Source organism: Phallusia mammillata, chromosome 8 (assembly GCF_965637545.1).
Source record: "Phallusia mammillata chromosome 8, kaPhaMamm4.hap1.1, whole genome shotgun sequence".
NCBI lineage: Eukaryota > Metazoa > Chordata > Ascidiacea > Phlebobranchia > Ascidiidae > Phallusia > Phallusia mammillata.
In genome coordinates this window covers 16,395,791-16,416,745 of record NC_137259.1, presented here as the reverse complement: position 1 = coordinate 16,416,745, position 20,955 = coordinate 16,395,791, and the positions used below count along the sequence as shown (strand labels likewise).

Below are 20,955 nucleotides of genomic sequence, written 5' to 3'. Positions count from 1 at the left end.
AAATGCGCATTTAAAGCTGATTAAACCAGAGCATTTCACTAACGGTTACAGTGTTAAAGGCAGTGGTTGGATTCAGACGGTTCGATTTTATGAGATCAGCGAACCGGTTAGCATTACTGGTTACAGACTTTTCGTAACAGAACCGGCTGAAAAACATGACTTTTGTGATAGAACTGGCTGATAAAAAAAATTTAATCCCACCACTGGGTAAAGGGGTTTGTTATTAACAGTACTGGTGCCCGTAACCTTTGCTGTCATATCAAATTAGAGTTACAAAACTGAAACCTGAAAAGTGCGTAAAAAAATCCACACCCTCTGGAAATAGCAAAAAGGATGTGGCAACATTAATTGATTTTAAATCGGGTCATTTTACTAAAACTGAACAATAATTTGTCTATTTTTAGCAACAAAACAACATTTCCTTTGCCTCTATTCAATACATTACGTCATGTAAATCACTGTTAACACAATTTTTTGGCTTCTTTGTACCTTATTCTATGTTAAGAACACAAAGCGAGAGAAAAAAACATTTGTCAGAAGTGGGATTCGAACCCACGCCTCCATTCGGAGACCAGAACACCCATGCCACCGTAACACGATGAAGCTCTTCAGCTTGAGTCTGGCGCCTTAGACCACTCGGCCATCCTGACTTACTGGAATAGCAGCGAATTTCACTCTGTGATTATAAGTTTTTACTTTTAACACCCAAGCACTTTCGTTGGTTCGGTGCATAACAGTGGACAAAACCTTTTGCCAAACAAAGTTTCTGATATTTGTAATGTTTCACTATATGTGTTATATGAATATATGTAACAATATTTTGTATCGCTGTTTCCTTATTCAAATAGAATCGCACTTGATTAATTATGCATATATTAAGATATTATTTACAATACATTGCAAAACGAAAAACACAAATTGATTTAGTTGCACTGAAAGCTTCAGTTTACTAAGTTATGATTATCCGTAACTTGAATCACCTGTATTAAGCGCATGTTGGTTCAGGACAATTTCTGTAAAAGCACAGTATATAACTTAGTAAGAATTATGCATAATCACTGGGTAACCTGCTGTTGTTTGGGTTTAGTTTGAGTGCAAACCTATACTTTATTAATAATTCCGTTGTATATGTTTATTTCCCTTAGAGCCTCACTGTCGAACGGTATACAATCTGCGTAATGTAAACTACCTGTTATCGTTCTGGGCTGATAACAGCAACAGCAGTCAACGACAACAGTTTGTGTAGCCAATATTTGGATAGAATATCTTATTTACGTTGACGATTTCGATTTGCTTATCGTTGGCGATAATCGAGATTAGATTCGATCCATGGGCTGTGAAAGTAAAACTTGCTAGTACTTAAACCCTAAGTCGACACACAAGTAACCATCATTCCTAGTTTTTACTTTCAGCTCAAGGCAAAAGTTAGACCATGAACTTGGTATAGAAACCTATACCCACTGATGAGTTAGTGACAGAAAGACTGGCCATGTTATTAATTTTAGGACATATATTTAGAAAGTAGACTTGTTACAAAGTTAGAACATATGAGAAGATTAATAAAATTATGAACACAACAATAATTCTTTTTTGTATTAGATATTATACAGTTTTTGATAGCAAACAAACATATTGCAACAATGCACGGCAAAAGTGACGAATCAGCAAAAAGCAAACGAAGACTTTCTTTGGACTTTTTTCAAACCAAGTCAAGCAAAACTTCGCGCCAAAAACGGCAGTCTTCGTCTTCAACCAAATCTAATGAGGAAACATCCAGCAAAAGCAAGATTTCAAAACAGAAAAATAAAAAATTGGTGAGTTGTCGATAATACTGCAATGCGTTTCGCTAAGATTTCAAACATTACTATAAAAAAAACAGTGCAAATTCCATTGTTTTGTGCTGTTGTTGGGCAAAATGCAATTTGGTTGGTTGTAAATAGCAATAGCTTTTTAATACAACTATTTACTGAAATTATAATACAAATGGCTATATTACAAAAATTATGCCCTGTAACTAAAATAAATGAAAACAGTCCAAATATTAGTATAAGGGTGAAGCAGTTGCACATAGGTTCTCAAATCACAAAAACAATTCTAATTTCATTTTCGTTAGGCGTTCGTTTCCAAATCCTCAAGCCGTCCACGAATCCTGCGTACCCAGTCCTCTTACGTAATCGACACTGTTCGCGAAACTACCTCAGAAGAAGAAATGTCCGATGTTTCATTTACATCTGACTTTGACATGAGCGATGTGAGCTTTACCAGCGTCTTCAGTCACTGTCCAACTCCTCCGCCTCGCCGCTTGTCTGAAATCAGTATTAAAAGTTACGACCACGGCGTGGAATCAAGCAGACTTCGACGGAACCTTTTCACGCCCGTCCGCAAGACGGCGCACCGGATCCAACCAGTGACGTCATCTTCTGATATGGCCAAGGCGCTACGTCATGCAAAAGATGTCGATAAAACGCCAACTCAGTCTGGCTTAAACCGGATCCACCCTGAGGAAAAACGGTGAGTTCCTGTTGTTGTTTTTCTTTTTTCTCTGGAATCTAAAATTGAATTACCGAACACAAGCCCCGCTGGCTAAAAAACACTCTAAAAATAACATGAACCAATAATTTTCGAAAACGAATCAAATTTTAACGCATTTTTAGTCAAATTGTCAATAATCCGTTTTTATCTGTGTTCTCACTGTCGTGCAAACCACGCGATCGGTTGGTGGTCTTTCATGCAACGGTTTAAACAAACGATACTGTAACAGTTGAAATTTCAAAACAATAGCCACCTGATCCTAATGCAACATAAGTATCACTGGTTGGTGCGCCTTAAAGCCGGATGCACACACTTAGTCAAATACACAGAACAATGGCAGCCGAGGTGTACTGCGCCCCGTACTAGGATGTTTACTGACGTTTTTAACGCATGGCCTCCTTCCCTTACTATTTCTGTCGCCCTGTGCAAAGGAAATTAGACGACCCATTTTAGAAGCGCTTGCGGAGCGGTGACGTACTCGCTGACGTCACAGGCGGACGCGTTCAGGCGTGACAGCGCACCCGACGTGTTTCTCGCCGTTTCGTGCTTCGCCGATAATGCTGTTTCAAGCCGCGGAGTATTTTGCTCAAGTGTGTGTGACGACACAATGGCGCACTGTGACGTCGGGGCAGTGGGAATATTCAAAAGCGGCGACATAAGGACTAAAATCAAGATCGTGACGTCACGAATTTCGATAAAAACCGGTTTTCAAGCGCCAGACTTGGTCAATATTGTAAAAAATGCATGACTTGACATTAATAAGAGCGGAAATGCTTTGCTTTGCTTTGACTGTTGAGATGGGAGAATTTCATTTCACAGCCGGAGCAAATAACGTTCACAAAACGTCGCAAAATACCCGTGACTGACTCAAGGAATTCGTATCAGTAAGGCAATTTTTTCCGGTAAATGTTTGCTACTGATTGAAAGGGTTTTTCGATCGCACCAGATTGCGAAACATAGGTGCCGATTTAATAAGGTGACTAAGGTAACGGAAAAATATTTTCTTCGGATTCAAGGCACGTAAAACTAACCGCAAAGCAATTATCAATTTTGTACTGGTGTACAGTTATGTATGTTTCCAAAAAAGGCCTGAGGGCCTATACACCTAACTTCACAAGGAAAAACAAATTACACAACACGCTTACGCAATAAATGTCCAGCAAAAATTGCAAGTCGCTACACTTGAGATGTACTCGATAAAATTGAAATTACCATTTTAAACTTAAAAACCAGATAGTACTTTTAAGTGTATATTTGAAGTGTTTTCGATGTGTTTTCGCCGGTCCTCGAAAATGTGTAGTGAACAAAAATATGTTTATCGTGGGGTCCACAGCCTTAATGCGATGTCTCACAACAAATCAGCAAATGTTATTCAGCGCTGCTGTAGGTCGTTATCCGGTCTAAAATCACAACAACTCCTTTAACAGGGGGCTAAACCGAAAGCAAAGTAAATACCGAACAGACTAATAAGCCCTTAAGAGGTGCTTGTGCGGTCGCAAAGTTATGAAAACACCGAATAGACTCACAATTCGGTGGCAATGACTCACACTAAGGGAGCCCTTCTCAAACGGAAAGTAACACTTGCGGTAATCTCTCTCGCTGCGCGCTTGTAAAAATCACATTTCGCCAGCGAATGCCATACGTCGGCACTTGGAAAAACTCACGCGCCAGCAGTCGGCACCAGACTCGCCTTTTTTCCTATTTCGTTCCTTGCGATTACATAGCGGGGCGCTCGCAGTGTTTGCTAGCAGTTCTGCTACATTAGTCGCCGCAAGTGCTATGAGTCTGCGCTTAGAGTCTGCATAAGCTCGTGTTGTCTCTGTTGGATATGTGTGCACAATTTCAATGTGTTTCTTTTGTTACGTAGCGAAAGTTGACTGTAGGAAAAAATAACTGTATTATATTGCGTGGCAGCCAGTTGGCTTACCACTATTGAACAACTATCAGTTTCAAGACACTATTTGACCATTATGCCTGTGTCTATCAGCCCCGCAGAACATTTTGGCAAAAAGCAGCGACGTGACTCGGATATTGGATTAAACACTTCGGCAAGTTCATCAAGAAAGAGACGAAGCGACTATTTTTACTCGTAAGTGAAATTTTTATTTAGAATAAAAAATATTTTACTTTTTGCAAGTCTGCCCAAAAATTTTTTTCAAGTTTGTTTTTAGAAATTAGTATTAGTCAATGAAATTCAATTAAAAAACGAAACAGGGACTTGAAAAAGGTTACATAAAAACCAAACTAGAGTGAAAACATTTATTGTAGACGCCTGCAAGTTGTCTATAGTGTATTGACTTATTTTCTTAATAAAATATAATACTGTATTGCATTGCATTGGTGCATAATTAAATAAACATTGCATTTATTTCAGATTGCCTGGCCTCAAAAACATCAAAATGACGTCACCAAAGACCCTACGTGACTTCCTTAAAAAGAAATGTAAGTGTTGCAAATTTGTAAATACAAAGTATATTTAGACCACACTCTTATCAAAATCAGTAAAAAATCGTTAAAACCAATGAAATCCCGATATAAGGCAAACATAATTTATCGGGCATATGTGCTAAGCAAACGCCGCAGCTTTAAGCTTTGGTCGGCTGCTTCCTGAGTGTCGCACATCGCTCTATTTTCGGACACGTTTCGAAGGGCCGTACAGCCGCAAACGACCTTATTTCGCTTCCCTTGTTTATACTGGCTGTCGGGCCGTTTTAGTTGCTCAATCCCCAACGTATAAACCGGTTCGCAATGAAATATGGCATTTGTGCAAGTTGTAAATATCAGTCTTATGGTCGAAAACGTTTACTTAGTCAGACGTGTGCAAATGTAGAACTAGATATAATATTGACTCTATGAGTTGCTACTTTTGTTAGAACACATCAAAATTCATGCTGCGCATAAAATAAATACCAACATGGAATATGTTATTAACTCATAAATGTTGCTCACAGTAGTCCTCAGTGCACAAACACATTACAAATTAAAGAAAAGAGCTGTATCTTACACCCTTGCGCATTCATACCTTTAGCAACACAGGATTTAATAATTATGTTTTTGTGCAAAGGATATGAGTTTTTTTTTAGAAAATTGTGACTTTACCATTTTACTTTTATTTTGCAGCTCGCATGGTGGCATTCCGATCTTTTCTCAAAAAAGAATTCAGCGAAGAAAACTTGGACTTTTGGGTCGAGGTCGAAGCTTACAGAAAACAGCGCCAGACCAAACAAATCAAACTGGCCCCGATCATATGCAAAACATACGTGGAAGTTGGAGCCCTTCGTGAGGTGTGTATTTCAATTGTTATTTTTTTTAATCAATAGTTGCGTGACGTCATCAAATATTATTGACGTCACCAAAAAATCCACAGGCGTCAATTATGCCTTTGATCGTCACTGTAAGACATCTGTTACATAATGCAAGTAATTGGCGATGAACGATTTGTTTTTTGATAAAAACTACCAACGACAATTAATAAGGCAGTCGTTTCACACGTGACTTTAACGACCAATCAACGCGACGCACGGTGTTTGTGTTTATAATTGTCCGAGGCAATAGTTTCCAAGAATCTTGCAACATTGAGTGGGGTTGGCCGGTCACTAATTATCACATCTATTGTCCACTTTTCAGTTACTGACTTTACGAGCACGCAATTAGGGAATGTGCGTGTCAATTATTACGACATAATCTATCTGACCCATTTCGCGAATTACAACGCCCGCCCCTGTGTCGCGTTTATATTGTGGATTGGGGAAGGGTAATTGGCAATACGCCTTGCATAAGAATCGCTATAATCGCTTTTCGCGCTTTGTAAGGGAAAAAGCCCTTCCTGCACTAATTAACGCCATACGGGATAATCATCTTTGGGTCTTATACTTAGACTAAAAGTGTATATTGTGTCGCTTGTAGTACACAAAGTTTAGTCAAGGATTTTCAAGCCTTTGTCAAATAGGAGCCATCTTTTTTATGTATAAGCTCTTTTGAATAGTCCTTACATTTGATAACTAGAACAGATTTTTTCTAGTCTGTGCCATGCCATATGGGAATGCCTGGGAAAACGGGTTGATTCGGCCTTCAATGGGCTGGCGTACTGTTATTTACATTTGAAAATAAATTTTAAAGTCTTTTGCGTCGCACGAACGTCGAAATAGACATAAAAAGCGACATGTTAGTCTCAAAGCGTTTAGGCGTAAACCCTAACCACAATTTGGGACACAAATTTTGAACTTGTTGCATTTCTGTTCACAGGTGAACATTGACGCTGTAACCAGAAAAAACACAATGTGTAACTCTCTCCGACCAGACAGCACGACCTTTGACCTCGCACAAGCACGCGTGTACATCCTAATGGAGAGAGATTCCTTCCAAAGGTTTCTCCTCAAGGAATGGAACACTAGCAGTGAAGAAAAATCAATCCCTTGTCACAAAGAGGCCGCGAAAACTCATCGAAAATCAATTTGCATCGAGGAGAAAAAACAAAACTCAAAATCTGATTTATTTCTCCATCCTAATATCACGGAACGAAGAAGAAAGGCTTCTTCGCAGTTATAGACTTTTCGTTACTATTGTCCGACAAAGTATATTGATCTTCATTACGCTTTTTGTGCTTGCAGAAAACGTCGATGCTTCACTTTTTATTTATTTATTCACCTTGCTGGTCGAGGTCTCGCGGTTACGGTTTACCTTTTTGCGTTGCTTTTTTCTTCATCGTAATTAGTCAGTCGACAAAATATACAAAATACCAAGAAATCAAAGTTGTGAAATTGGTATGAAGACATATTAGCAGGGTTGTCATCAACTTGGATCCCAAAAATGGACAACCAAAACAACCAATTTTCATACGAAAGAAAACAAACGTTTTTGAACAAATCTTTGCTTTAATACGAGCCATGACATATCACATGCCATTAATGTTGCCCGAAACAATCTGTCCCAGCAACTCCTTGTTTATAGAAAATAATTCGTGCATCTCACGACAGCTCAGGCCTAGGTTTACTTTTACCTGTAGCAGGTATTTGCATGTTATTTCACTAAGTTTGTTTTTTGTAATTGTTGAAAGACAAAGGACTCAGGTCTAAAACATAGATATTTCTTAGAAACAAGGACAATATATTTTTCTTATACACTGCCTTTGAAAATAAGGACAAATCCTAGAAATAAGGACGATATGGCAATCGGGCCTATTAGTGAAGTGTTTCATCAGAGAGTACTATCTCAAACACACCTCTTCGAAAACGTAAACACAGCTTGTGCGGAATTAGAAAAAATAGTTTGATATAAATCGTTAGTTCAAAACAACTATTCACACCAAAAAATATGTTTTACCGATTAAAAGATCAGGTCATGTTTTAAAGTTGGTTAAACTGAAATTGCTACACAAGTAACAAGTTTAAGGACTCAATTTCCTATCTCAATTTTGGCCTTCAATTTCGTAATTGGTAAACATTCCGAAACCTGATGAAAGGTTCATATATGCAAAGGCTATTTCTACTGGTATAATCTAGCTTTAAGGTAACATCTACAACTGGTATAACAGATTTATTTCAAGGACAGCCGGGCAAATCTAAAACAAAATGGTTGGTTGAGCCAAAGCACACATCATATAAGTCCTATTGTATTTATTTTACAGCATTCTTCGGAAATACCTTACATTCCATGCAAGTCTGCGGTCGGAACCTCCTAAATAAAGCGCTGCAGTCATAGCAGAACAAAATTACAACCGATTAGAGATACAAATGGTATCACGAGGTACTAATTCTGCACTAAGCTTACAAACACCATATATGGTCATTGGTGCACACAAAAGCAAAATGCAGGAGAAAATAGACACAGGTGTTCGAATGCTGAATAACGTCCTTTTACGGCTGTGTAAAAAACCGCAACTGGGTTGTTGTCGGGGTAAAATCGAACTGTTGCAGAAAATTAAATTCTCCATATTACTTACAAACTGAAAGTGAATTGAATGGTAAAGTTACTACGTGTTTTACGCCATGTTTACGATTTAGTGAAACTGGTTGTATCAAATACGATTTCCTGTTTTCAAAGTTTTCCGCAGACTTTTTGAATGGTTTGGCAAGCATGCTTTTATAAATTCATATTCTATGATTTGATGACTGACTTTACAAAACATGCATATTAAAGAACCGCTGTCTTATAAAATACAAGCTAGGAATTGAATCAACGAAATTTCTTGCTGGTACCAAATTTTCGATTTGTTACTTTACAATATTCATGTTTGTATTTGTAGCGTAGCACTGCTTTATTTTATTTACACTCATTATTTTAACAACATGGCTTTGCAGATCGTAACATTAATTACATTCCTTCGTTTTTGTTGGATTCCAGTAGACACTACAGAGCCTATTGTAAGCATATTGTGTACTTTAACGTTATGGTTTTCAGTAACCGATGTCGTTAAGCTTAATGGTGGCTGTAAAACAACAAAATCGCTCCTTGCAAAGGTTGTGAGTCGAATTTGCTAAAGGTGTTGCAGCAACCACACAGGATAGGCCCAATTTCACGATGTAGTCGTATACTCAATGTTTACAACACACTTGGGAAGAGTAAATGTCCTCGAGCTAGGATTAAAATGTACCGTGTGCAAAGTTGACTGTTGGTGGTTCAGTATCTGCACACAATAGTGTTTTAGTGTTTTTAGCGGCATTATGTAATCTTACATGTGATTTGCTAAAAAATCTCTATTACATAATACAAAACACTCCTAAAAGTTCTTGATTCTAAACTTGGTGATGCTTTTTTGCAGTTTAAGCTTGGGTAAATACCTTGCTCCAGCGGTTTTCCAACCGGGAGGAATTTACTTTAATTTTTTTGTGGTTTATAAATAGACTCTTTAGCTCAGGGAATATTACCTGCGAACATAATAAAATACCAACTTAAAATAAGTTTGTACGGTTTAGCATCTACTATGTAGTACATTAGGGAGGATTGAAAATGTTTTGAATTGTTAAGGGAGGAATTCGTCGTTAATAGTTGGGAACAACTGCCTTATTTGGTTAGTCCTGCGGCTGTTGAACTGCTGCGTTGCAAAGTTATGCAAAAAAACTTTCATCTTTTCCCCATCGTTGACACTTTAAGCCTTTTATTTTATTACGAAAACGGTTCTCTAATCCTGTGTAAAATTCCAGTCCATTGCTAGGTGCTGCTGCGTTATAGTACATAGTGTTGAACTACTTTTTAGGGTAAAAACGAAACGGGTTAGGACGAAACAGTTCATACAAAGGAAGCGTTTTGCAAAATCTCAACCATTGGGTTAAGCGACGGTTATTTGGGTTTTGTATTTGGCATAGTAAAGAAATTTGGTCATGTGATTTTTTAAATGCTGTAAAAATATGCAAAACCAAAGCAAGATTTTCAAAAAAATAAAAAAGACATGTTTGGCCTAAAATTTGTTGTTGTCGTAGGACAAGAATGAATGTTAAATAAACTTAAAATTAGTTTAAAAAGAGTAAAAAAAAAATTAGCCATTTTTAAAGCTTGTATTGGAATCCAACTTGTGCTTAAACTTTAGACGACCAAAATAAAGTAAAAAATCTGAGCAAAAAAATCAGAGCCAGTGTATTTTTGTAAACAATCAAAATAATTTGCCATAACAATCAAATTTTTAAAATGTTTTCGAGAAAAATGTTTCGAGTGTAAAAAAACAGCTGTTTGGACATTCACTTTTACTTAAAATAGAAGGTTTGAAATCCATTGAAACACAAACCTCACGAAGCTAGATGATTAACACAAATTGTATTTCTAAACGTCGATTATCGTAATTTATTCAGGTTTTTTCCTATGCGTCACATGTCAAGCTGAAATATGCAACTGAAAATAACTTACGTTCGTTTTTCACGTGACGTTACGCAACCAGGCAACAACAACAATATAGGTAATTGTCACTTGAAAAAAGGCAACAGCCCAACTGACGCACGCTCGTAGACGTTTCCTGCTCATTTATGCAACATACAAAACCACAACCGTGCCAGCCTCTGCATTTTATCGTAGCCAAAAATCTCATGACCTTCAACGAGTGTAAATTCGTGGGCGTTTTTTAGCGGCTTGTTTGACGTTTCTGTGGCCGTGTACCTTAACTGTGGTGTAACGAAATGGTAAATGTATGAACACTGTGGTATTTTTTGGACGCATTTAGTCACTTTGAAACGTGCGATGCCACATGTATTTACGACTGCCATTTCATATGGTTACAATGGATGACATTTTTAAGCCGTTAAATGTATGTTAACCGCTAAAGGTGACAAATTTACTGGAAATGTTGAACTTGCCAAACAGGATTTGTTTTTCGATTTAATTGTTTTGTTGTTTGTAAAGTGACAAAAAAATAAACCCCAATTTGCCAAATTTTTTTGTAATGTTTCATTTGGAGGTACATGTACAAAATCTACATTTTCTAGGTCAGTGGTTCTCCCAATTTCATTAGTTTGTAGTACATTTACAAACTGCTTTGCGCACCTTAAATGAACAAAAAGAAAATATTGTTTTAAGAAATTAATTTGCAATTAATAATACAATGTTGAAAGAGTGTTTGGTACCAAAACAAAAATTGGGTTTTACCGTTTTTTGTGCACTTCTGCATTTTGTCATTAAGTTCTGATTAGTTAAAAGTGACGCCCCACAAAAAAGCAAGATTTTCAACTTTCAAACCGAAAACCATGTAATTGTAAAGAATCAATGATATTGAAAAAGCGCATTTGTGATTGAAGTTGACTATGAAGTAAAATACATCAATGCAAAACGTTGAGATCAAAACACATCGCGAGTTCAGAGTTCATCAGGAATCGCAGAATAATAGCTTTCCTTCCTCTTAGAACCCTCGAACGATGTCTATAAATAACTCTGAACCAAGGGCGCGCGCTTATCAAATAGACATTGATGAAATTGCTCGAGCTAGCGCTTGTCTGTGGGCAGGACCTAAATGGCATTTTGTGCAAACGGTTGCCGAGATGCTTACAAGATATTCGCGAGCATTTTACATCAAACCAATTCGTTCACACATTAAAAGCACGAGTACCCCCCAAACAAAGGCTAAAATTAGATGCATTTCTACGTTGCCTGTCACTGGGAGCATGGTAATGCCATTTCTATGTTCACATTTCCTTCTATTGAGCACGGTTGTTAGTTCACACGTCAGGCTTTTGCTGTCAAGATCATCTATAGATGTCAAGATTAGTGCTATTTTTGTACCTACATCCGTTTCTACATAAAGGTGAATACTCGTTCATTCACAAAGAGGTATATTGTCCGCCTCAGACGTAAAATGTAACGTGTTTAGGACTTAATATTATTTTGTCCTAAATCAAACGCATTAGAATTTTAGTTCATTATATTGGAACCGAATAAAACGTATTTTTTGCAGATTTGTTTGCAAACATATTTTACAACCAAAGCGTACACATTACATAAAATGCAGCAGCTGGTATTCAGTCGTATCGACTTTTCATCCCAAATAATTCAATTACAACCTATTCAAGAGCATCTTATGTAACGTCAAATTCAAGAGAATTTTATGTAACTCTAATAAGGCTCGCGAAGGAAGGGGATTTTCCTATTACTCCTAAGGGGGCGGGGCTAAACCTAAACAGCCAATCAGATTCCTTTAAAGTCTCGCCTCCTTCGCAACATTCTCGCTGATTGGTCAGGTTTTTGCCAACTCAGCAAATGCGCGTTTTGCTAGATTGAATTAACTATAGCCATGTTTGTTTACAGTTGCTAGCGCATTAACGATCGCGCCGCTCATGTAACGATCGAAATCGTTGCTCCACAAATTTCATGTAACCTTTAAAGAACCAGATTCAAGGTTTTAGTTGATTGTGGGTGTTAAAATTCCACAGAATTTCAATGGCATGTGTTTAACGTTGCAGCTGTTTTACTAAGAAAAATACTGTTCCGATAAGCGTTAGCAAAGAATAAAACTCGAGAAGAAGTAATTAAGTACTTCTTTTTGAAATGTTGGTCTAGTTTGAAAAACCTGACTGTATTTATTTATGTAGTTCTGTAGCATTATTACACTGTACTGTCACATGGCTATAAAGAGTGTAACACAAATCAAACCGAGAAACCATAAAGTTGTACAACGAACAAAATTTCCAGACATTTCATTCTCATTTACCAAGAAATTCGCAATCAACAAGAACTAAGACAAATAAGAACAAGATGGGCGTGAACCAAAAGATTTAAGAGTTTGGCCTCGTTGTGATAGTAAACTAGAATAACGAGGTACCTGAAATGTTTGCTAAACTTCGAGTGACACTTAACGGCTAAAGTTTTTTCCGGTAAAGTGAAATTCAGTAACACTAACTTTGTGTTTATTGATGCCTATCCCTTTGCTGCTATTTGCTTTGTACTGTGGTAAATCATGGAATACACGTTTTGCTTTTAAACCTTTTCCGGTATATGCCACACAACTCCATTTTCAAACATTGTTCACCCCATAAAAGGTTAACAATTAAAAAATTCACTTCATATCAAAGTAAAACAAAACAATTTGACATTACGTGTATATGTCAGTCTTTGTCAATATAACTTTCCTGCATAAATTTTAAACTAACCAAGAAAATTTGTTAGGGAATTCAAGGTATTTTATAACCGGACATAAAAGTTGAATAAAGTTTACAGACTGGGTTGGATTTCAACTTGCGGTTTTAAAACGTTCGGATATGACCCTTCTAAGACGCAAGTAGGCAACTTTCCCCCAATAAATATAGCAACCCCGGAACTATTTGCTTTACGTCAATCCGTTGGTAACCATTAAAACTTTAAGGCCTATTCGCAATGGCGGTTGCTCGACTAAAAATTACCCAGGCCATATTTATAAGATTCATGTTGGAATTCGACAGGTAAACAACGAAAACAAACTAATAGGTAATTAAAACCTTAAACAATCCAGCCAACTCTCTTAAATGTGACTCAGTGCACGTCCAGAGTTCCACACAGTTCTTGACGTCATAGGGTTGTGACGTAGCGCATGACCCCGAAGCGAAAGCTTAGAGGTTCGGTTGCTGGTGCTCAATTAATATAGCAGGAAGCAAGTGTCAATAGACCCGTATGACGTATAAGTTAACTTGCTTATGGGTTAGTATGCTAAGAACTTTAAGTATTGGAATAGAGTGATTTATTAGACTAACGGGGTATAAAAGTCCAAGCGCGTATTTAAACTGTTGGACAATAGGTTGAGATTATGACAGTACACTTGCAAGTGGGGAGAAAGTCTATGAGATATTTTAGTACAGTTAACTAGTGAGTACACAGCTAGCCAAATGTCGCTAGTTCGGGTTTACCTTTATGTAGGGTTGCCATCGACACATGGTGCAAAATAAGCAATCCAAAAATTTGGCAATCCAAAAATTTAATTTTCATACGAAACGAAACAAACGTTTTTGAACCAATCTTTGCATTTATACGAGCCATGACATATCACATGTCATATTTGTGTGCCAGAAACAATCTGTTCCAGCAAATCTTTTTTCGAAGAAAATACCTTGTGCAATAAATCTTATGACAGTTCAGGTCTAGGTTTACTTTTACTTGTAGCAGGGATTTGACTTATTCCACGTAGACTCAAGTAAAAAAAACAAGGACATTTCTTGGAAATAAGGACGGCATGGCAACCCCGCCTACATTAACGTTGCCATACCGTTCTAATTTCTAAAATTTCTCTTAATTTGAAGATACATCAGTGAAGATTATTTATATACCGTGTTGGTTAGAAGTCAGAAAGATCAGTTCATTAAAAGCATTGGCAAAGTTTTGTTTTCAAACCCAACTTAAACTGCATGCCATTGGGTACGCACCTATCTGATTTTTAATGATTAAAGTTACCATGGTATATTGCGTCTACTAACAGGTTAAAAACGTGCTGAGAGCAGTTTACAGTTCTCTCAATTGGGCACATCCGCGCCAAGATTTTACTGCAATTTTATAACTAACAGCAACTATATGGCTATTCGCTTTAAGGCAGTGATTCTGAAAGTTTTGACCTTCAGTGTCGTCTAGTGGACTGCTAAAAATGAAACGCATGTTATAAATCGCTACTTATTTAAGTACATTTTGGAAGCTTTTGAAAAACTGTAGTGTAGACAAAAGTGACCTATCATGTTATTTACGGATCTTACAATAGTGTGGTTTTTCAAATTTCCCGAGGGAAAGAACAAGTTTGTCTTTTAATCATCACCATTTTACGACTTTTAAATATATAAGTTTGTCTTTTTTGTACAAAATTCAGTATTCACACACTAAAAGTATCGAAAATACTTTACTTGAGAAAATATAGTCTTGCACTTTTTTACTTTTATTAAACTACTGCCAAGTGTCTTCTTGTTTTGGTTTCAAAATTACTCATGTAGAGATATAGATTTACATCATATATATATATATGTATGTATATATTCAATGACGCCTGAAAAACAGGTAAATTTCTAACTTTATGCACAAATGAACCTGAACATTCTAGCTAACAATCTTTATTGTTTATGACGTGACCATCTTTATTGTTACGCAAGTGGTGCCTGTTTTAGTATTGTTAGCACATAATATACGCACAAATACGTGTAAAAGTCGGACACATGTGACTACAAGGCGGATAAAACTTTTTTGAACCCCATAAAATCTATTTAGAGCAGTTTTAAAATCCTAATACATATAGCAAAAGAGCTTATGTCACGACCGTCAGTACATAAGTATATATTAGTATACATGTTCAAGGCCGCATAAACTAGTCCTTGTGACACAGGTTGTGCACCCCTGCCCTAGGTCACTATGCATGATATATGGAAAACAAAAATGTATGAAACTAATATTATTTAAGGTTGTGAGCGCAATTTGTAGCCAACGTGTTTGCAGCATTTGCAACACTGTCGGCCCTGTGTTGTCAATCAAAGCGTTTTGCGTTGTCCGAAAGGTTCGGAAATTTCCTAAACCAACGCCTGACAGACATTAGCCTTTTTTAGTATCGATTGAAGTAAATCCACTAAAATTGTTTACTGCCAGCTGTCCAATTAGATTCCTTGTTGAAATGAAGAGTTTAGGAAACGTTGTCACAGAAAAGTGTACAAAGAAAATATGGTTAATGTATGAATGTGTGCTTTAATTGTATAAATTGTTAAAAACAGAACTGCATAAAGCTTATATAGGATATTGCAATGTTACGTAAAATAGGCATGCTTTTGGTTTTGAATCAGCTAGTTATATCTAGTAAATTAAACTACAAAAAACTATCAAGACCTTTTTTGGCTAGCACAGGTGCTTTTAAAAAGTCGTGAAGTCAAAACAACAGGTCAAAAGGCACATTTTGGGAGTGATCTGTTTTAGCAGAGCAGACTTGCCAGGCTTTGTTTTTAATTTGTAACTTCATTGTGACGTCATATTGTAGCAAACCGGCAATTTTTGCAGATTCAACTCGAAATTGGAACCATTATTTTCTCCTTTTGAATTATTGACGCTGTGGCAGCATGGAATTGAAAGGCTGCAGGTCACAACACTAATTTGAAACCTCAGGCAGATGGCCCAAACCGGCGCCCGACAAAAACGCATCAAGTGTATTTATAATAGGTTGAAAATCACAGAGCAGTTATATAAAAGTCACAAGTGGTCCGATACAGCTACACAGCGGTGATGTGATTTGTAGAAGTGTTTGTACCTAATTGAATCATTCGTTTAGAGTTAAAGTGCTTGGCAAGTGAAATCATCACAAAAATGATTCAGAAAGATTAGTTAATTAAGTTCAAAAAAAGCAGTAAAAAACATTGACTTTAAATGCCTTTTTTCTTTGTTTTCAAATAAGGTATTGTATTGAATGCTTTATGTTCTGCGAACCACTGTAAGGTGCAAACCACTGTACTAGTGACCAAATTTGGGAACAACTGGGAAAACCATACAGTTAAATAATGTCAATTCAATTATGGGGCACAAATGTAAAAGACGCGCACTTTTAAGACTATGTTTACAAAAACTACAGCTAGATTATGTGACGTTTCTGAATCCATATGTACGCTGCAACTTAAATTACAAATGTAACACTTTTTTGTTTTAACCAAAAAGGATTTTTTCAAATCGATTTTTTGGGGTTGTGCGAGTTTAAATGGCGTATAGGGAGTCAAAAAGGCATTAGTGATTGTGAATTAGCTAACAACATTTCTGCTCTGTGGAAAAAAATCCCATAACGGCAAGTTGCACGTACGTTAGAAAGTACGTTTGGAAACTCAATTTTTTGGAGTATTTTACAAAAGAAAAATATTTTCAATCGATTTCGGTTTGAGAAACGTCTAATGACGCATTGCAAGAATTTGAGTTGCAATGTTATTAAGTCAAACAACAAAATTTTGTTCAGTTTCGATAAGATTTTTAAGAAAACTAGCTTATATTTATCATAATTCAAACGCTGGTTTTGTTTCCAAAATATAATGTTGGTCTTTTGTTGGTTTTTGTCTTTTGGTGATTTTTTGTTGAAATTAGGAGAGCAATTTATTTACCAATACGTGTAATACATTTAACCACGAATTATCTCCTTGGGAAATCCCAAATCAGCCGGTCATCAAGCGTTCCCGTACGGCATGGCGTTAGAAAAAAAATCTAGCCTGCGGTGGGATTCGAACCCACGAAAGGAGACATTCCAGGACAGCTTCAGGGCTGATCCAATTTATGAACCTATAACATCTCACTTTCTTCTTATTTGTTAGATACACAGTAGTTTTTTTACTAAACCTTTGAAAATGCCGCGCCGGAAAAGCTCAAGTTCCTCGTCTGAAGGCTTAGGAGGCTCCCGTTCGTCGATTCGAAGAACTTTAAGTCAGAGGAAGATGAGACTGAAAACTATGTCCGAGGATGAAAAGACTTTCACTCGCAAAATAACCACTAAGTCAGTGACTCTTTTGTAAAAAGCTACAAAGCATACTTTACTCTGTTTTGTTCCGTAGTAATATGACTATAGTTAGGTGAAGATGGCTAGAAATCGCAAAAAATCGCATCAATGTTTTTAAACAATGTTACAACCTTTTTTACTCTGTCTAAATTTTGAAAAAGTGATTTTCTAACCTTAGGTTCAAACAGGCATATAACTGAGTTTAAATTAGTTTCAAAAAGCAGATTTGCCGTTTTAAGCCAATTTATTATTTCACGCCATTTCTGTTGTTTTAGTTTAATATTTAGTCCGATTTTATGCATTAACAAGAGCATTTCGTGTTGGAGAAATATTCTTAAAGCTTAAAGCAATTTTATTTATGTTTCTGCAGAAATGGCAAATGGCTGGAAGCACAAAAAACATTTCGGGATTTTTTAAACCAAAAAGGTAAGTGTCAGATTACTGGTTCAAGCTGATTCAATTAACTGAATTATAGGGCGTATATCGTTACATAAATTTGTGAATTAAAAACACGAAAAATATGATTGAGAAGGGGTATGTCAAAACAGTGTTACAAAGTTGAGTAAAACCTGCAATAAATTTTAAACTGAAAACATCAACAAAAACACAAAATGCGAACTTTAAATTTAAAAGCCCTTAATTTCAAAGCAAATAATTGCCGAAAAGCTGTAAAATGGTGTGTTATACGCTCTGTTTATCTCACTTGCAGTATTTGCAATAACATTTATCGAACGATGATATGTTGCTGCTACTTTAATGAAATCCGTTTGATTTCGTTTTTCGTTTTCAATGTTCTCCAAGATTTCAATATAGCCTATTGACAGGGTTGCCATACCGTCCTTATTTCTAAGATTTGTCCTTATTTTGAAGGGCTATGTCTTAGAAAAGTTCATTGTCCTTATTTCTAAGAAATGTCCTTATTTTTGACTTGAGTCCTTCTTCATATTTTCAACAATTACTGGTCAAAATCCCTGCTACAAGTAAAAGTAAACCTAGACCTGAGCTGTTGTGAAATGTACGAAGTATTTTCTACGAACAAGGAGTGGCTGAAACAGATTATTTCTGCCAATATATTGCATATGATATGTCACGGCTCGTATAAATGCAAAGATTTGTTCAAAAACGTTTGTTTTGTATCAAAATTTAATTTTTCGGTTGTCCTTTTTTTTTGCTTTCAAGTCGATGGCAACCCTGCCTATAGGTAAGGAACACCTGCAATAAAAGCAGACAAAAACCTATACCACAAGCGTTCAATACAGAACATCTGTAATAAAAGCAGGCAATACACTCCAATAGGTCAATATAGCCTAGTTTAAAAACACCTGCAATAAACGCAGATTGTAAAGTACAACCTTATACCACAGAATATTGCATAAACTTTACAGCTAAACTTCGATCCTTTCGCGAGTTTTTGAAAACGGAGTTCAGTCAAGAAAACTTGGATTTCTGGCTTGAAGTTGAAAAATATCAACAAATGGACGAAGGAGAAGAACGGGATGAAATGGCCTCCGCGATTTATAAACGATTTGTAAAATGCGGGGCTTCTGAACAGGTACGTACTTTCTATATAGGACCGTGGCTATGACACAGTTCCTTGGTTTGGGGTCTCTCAGCCATAGAAAGACCAAAAGTTGTGAGTTGGAATCTTTGAGTGTTGCCAAATTGAAAGCTGGCCCACATTTTAGGCCCAAGGTAATTGCTTTAAAAATTCGAATTAGGCCTGAAAGTTAAGTTCACTAATGAACCAAAATAAAAAAGGACGTATACACCCCGAAATCATGCAGATTTATGCAAAGTTTTTACTACTAAAGCTCCAACCAAATGAATAGAGACCCGAAAAAACTACCTAATTTAGAATCTAAAAATGCGTAAAGTGTAACACAGACGCCATAAACCAGTAACACCAGAAAAACGTACCTTGCCACTATAAACCGATATTGGTGCTATGAAAAACAAGACACCTGGTCGCTTTCGAATCCGAATCAACAAACACCAATAAGTTTTGCCCTAACTCTAAACTTATAACTTATACTATATGTGCTATCGAGCAACTCTTTTAATCAGAGTTGTAAATGCCCAAAATAAGGCCCGTGTCCAAAGGTTTAAGCTAGTGATGTACCGAATCGGCGAAATTTCGATTCGGCCGAAACCTACTATTCGGCGGTTTTGCCGAATAAATTCGGCCGAATCAACCGAATCATTTATGACGTCACGCGAATTCGTACCCTACGCGTTTGACATGAAAACATAAGTTGATCTACCAGGCAATAAGTGCAGAATGGTTTTGTTTCGTCCTTATTTTAGTTCAGTGAGGTATAACATTGATTGCCAACCCGACAATGAATTACTGATTTTCGTCTGCAGTGGGAAAAGCGACAATGTGTTAAAAAAATATAATGATTGACGCGATTTCGTTGGTACTAAGCAGAAAAAACACGTATAACGCTTTAAATGAGTGTTCGTAAAAGATTTGGTTTCGGCCGAATCGCAACAAATTATTCGGCCGAAACCGAATCTTTGCAAAAGTGGCCGATTCGGCCGAATAAATTCGGCAAACCGAATATTCGGCACATCTCTAGTTTAAGCCCACAGCTGATTTATTTGAAGGCCCGAATTGGGCTCGAAAGTCGGTGAAAATGCAGTACAAATAAATGCAGTACAATAATTTATTTACAGGCCCGAATTGGGCTCGAAAGTCGGTGAAAATGCAGTACAAATAAGGCCGAACGTGAAGTCAGGCCCGTTTTATTTAAACTTAACCCCCGAATCCAACCCGAAAAGCTTAACACTTCAACTAAGAGTACTAATAAAACTGATTATTTGTAGGTGAATTTATCGCATTCGGCGCGGCAAAGTGTCACAGACCGAATACAAGAACCTGACGCTGATACATTCTTAATCGCACAGAGAGAAATTTTTCGACTCATCGAGCAAGATTCGTACCGTCGCTTCAGCCAGTCTATGAGACAATAAAGCCATTCTATATTTTTTATTTTCTAGTTTGATTGTTTTTTGGTGTTCGTTTTCCCCGGTTGCGTACAAACATGTTCACACTGTTGTTAATTACACTCAACTTATATTTATTCCTGGTCGTAAGTGGAACGTTTTTGTCCATTTTTTCATCTGTTTGTAACTTTTTGGGTTTTTTATTGCGCTTAGCAATACAATTGCACTAAAACAATCACCAAGCCGAAAATAGCTGCGCAACGTTGAAACGTTGTGGAGGGCACAGTTGGTGGATCGCGACTAAACATGCTGCGGCTACATTTGTATTATAAAGCGTTATGTGACTGGGGCTCACAAGAAAGTGAGGTTGGCGCAGTGTTGGTAAACACGACTAGAGAGGGAACGTTGGCGGGACCAGTCGAGGAGGCCCTAAAAACTAACCACCCGTGTTAGGGAAAGAGGGTGGGTGCAACAGAAAAAAAACACCCAAAGAAACCCTGTTAGATAGTTTTAAGCGTCGCATTTGTATTTTGTTTACGTGGACCTGGACGCGACAAACATGGCCAGTGTTTAATTTCTCCAGCGGTTTCCCAAAATTTGGACTT

General features: G+C 37.0%; 2 protein-coding genes, 1 long non-coding RNA gene and 1 other non-coding gene across 4 annotated transcripts; 2 read left to right on the top strand and 2 right to left on the bottom strand.

Moving 5' to 3' along the window:
• Positions 1-531: 531 nt before the first annotated feature.
• Trnal-caa (transfer RNA leucine (anticodon CAA)) lies at positions 532-650 on the bottom strand. Its single transcript has 2 exons — positions 613-650; positions 532-577 (listed from the first exon to the last, which is right to left on the bottom strand). It is a non-coding gene; the product is annotated as a tRNA-Leu (tRNA).
• Positions 651-1,560: 910 nt separating this feature from the next.
• LOC145205077 (uncharacterized) lies at positions 1,561-2,433 on the bottom strand. The gene is made up of 2 exons (XR_013853579.1): positions 2,366-2,433; positions 1,561-2,306 (listed from the first exon to the last, which is right to left on the bottom strand). It is a non-coding gene; the product is annotated as an uncharacterized LOC145205077 (long non-coding RNA).
• On the top strand, positions 1,641-7,277 carry LOC145205076 (uncharacterized). The gene is made up of 6 exons (XM_080077718.1): positions 1,641-1,814; positions 2,114-2,511; positions 4,520-4,621; positions 4,907-4,974; positions 5,653-5,816; positions 6,778-7,277. The coding sequence occupies exons 1-6, from the start codon at positions 1,641-1,643 to the stop codon at positions 7,078-7,080; spliced, it is 1,209 nt and encodes a 402-aa protein (XP_079933844.1). The 3' UTR covers positions 7,081-7,277.
• Positions 7,278-17,227: 9,950 nt separating this feature from the next.
• LOC145205228 (regulator of G-protein signaling 1-like) lies at positions 17,228-20,487 on the top strand. Its single transcript, XM_080077897.1, has 4 exons — positions 17,228-17,401; positions 17,775-17,830; positions 18,790-18,956; positions 20,231-20,487. The coding sequence occupies exons 1-4, from the start codon at positions 17,256-17,258 to the stop codon at positions 20,375-20,377; spliced, it is 516 nt and encodes a 171-aa protein (XP_079934023.1). The 5' UTR covers positions 17,228-17,255; the 3' UTR covers positions 20,378-20,487.
• The last annotated feature ends 468 nt before the right edge of the window (positions 20,488-20,955 follow it).

What these genes read in the sequence shown, in the direction of transcription:
- LOC145205076 (XM_080077718.1), top strand. Translation starts at nt 1,641, where the DNA reads ATGCACGGCAAAAGTGACGAATCAGCAAAAAGCAAACGAAGACTTTCT. An exon ending in CGAAGCGACTATTTTTACTC is followed by an intron (nt 4,622 to 4,906) that starts GTAAGTGAAATT and finishes CATTTATTTCAG; the next exon opens with ATTGCCTGGCCTCAAAAACA. An exon ending in TGACTTCCTTAAAAAGAAAT is followed by an intron (nt 4,975 to 5,652) that starts GTAAGTGTTGCA and finishes TTTATTTTGCAG; the next exon opens with CTCGCATGGTGGCATTCCGA.
- LOC145205228 (XM_080077897.1), top strand. Translation starts at nt 17,256, where the DNA reads ATGCCGCGCCGGAAAAGCTCAAGTTCCTCGTCTGAAGGCTTAGGAGGC. An exon ending in GGATTTTTTAAACCAAAAAG is followed by an intron (nt 17,831 to 18,789) that starts GTAAGTGTCAGA and finishes TAAACTTTACAG; the next exon opens with CTAAACTTCGATCCTTTCGC. An exon ending in AATGCGGGGCTTCTGAACAG is followed by an intron (nt 18,957 to 20,230) that starts GTACGTACTTTC and finishes GATTATTTGTAG; the next exon opens with GTGAATTTATCGCATTCGGC.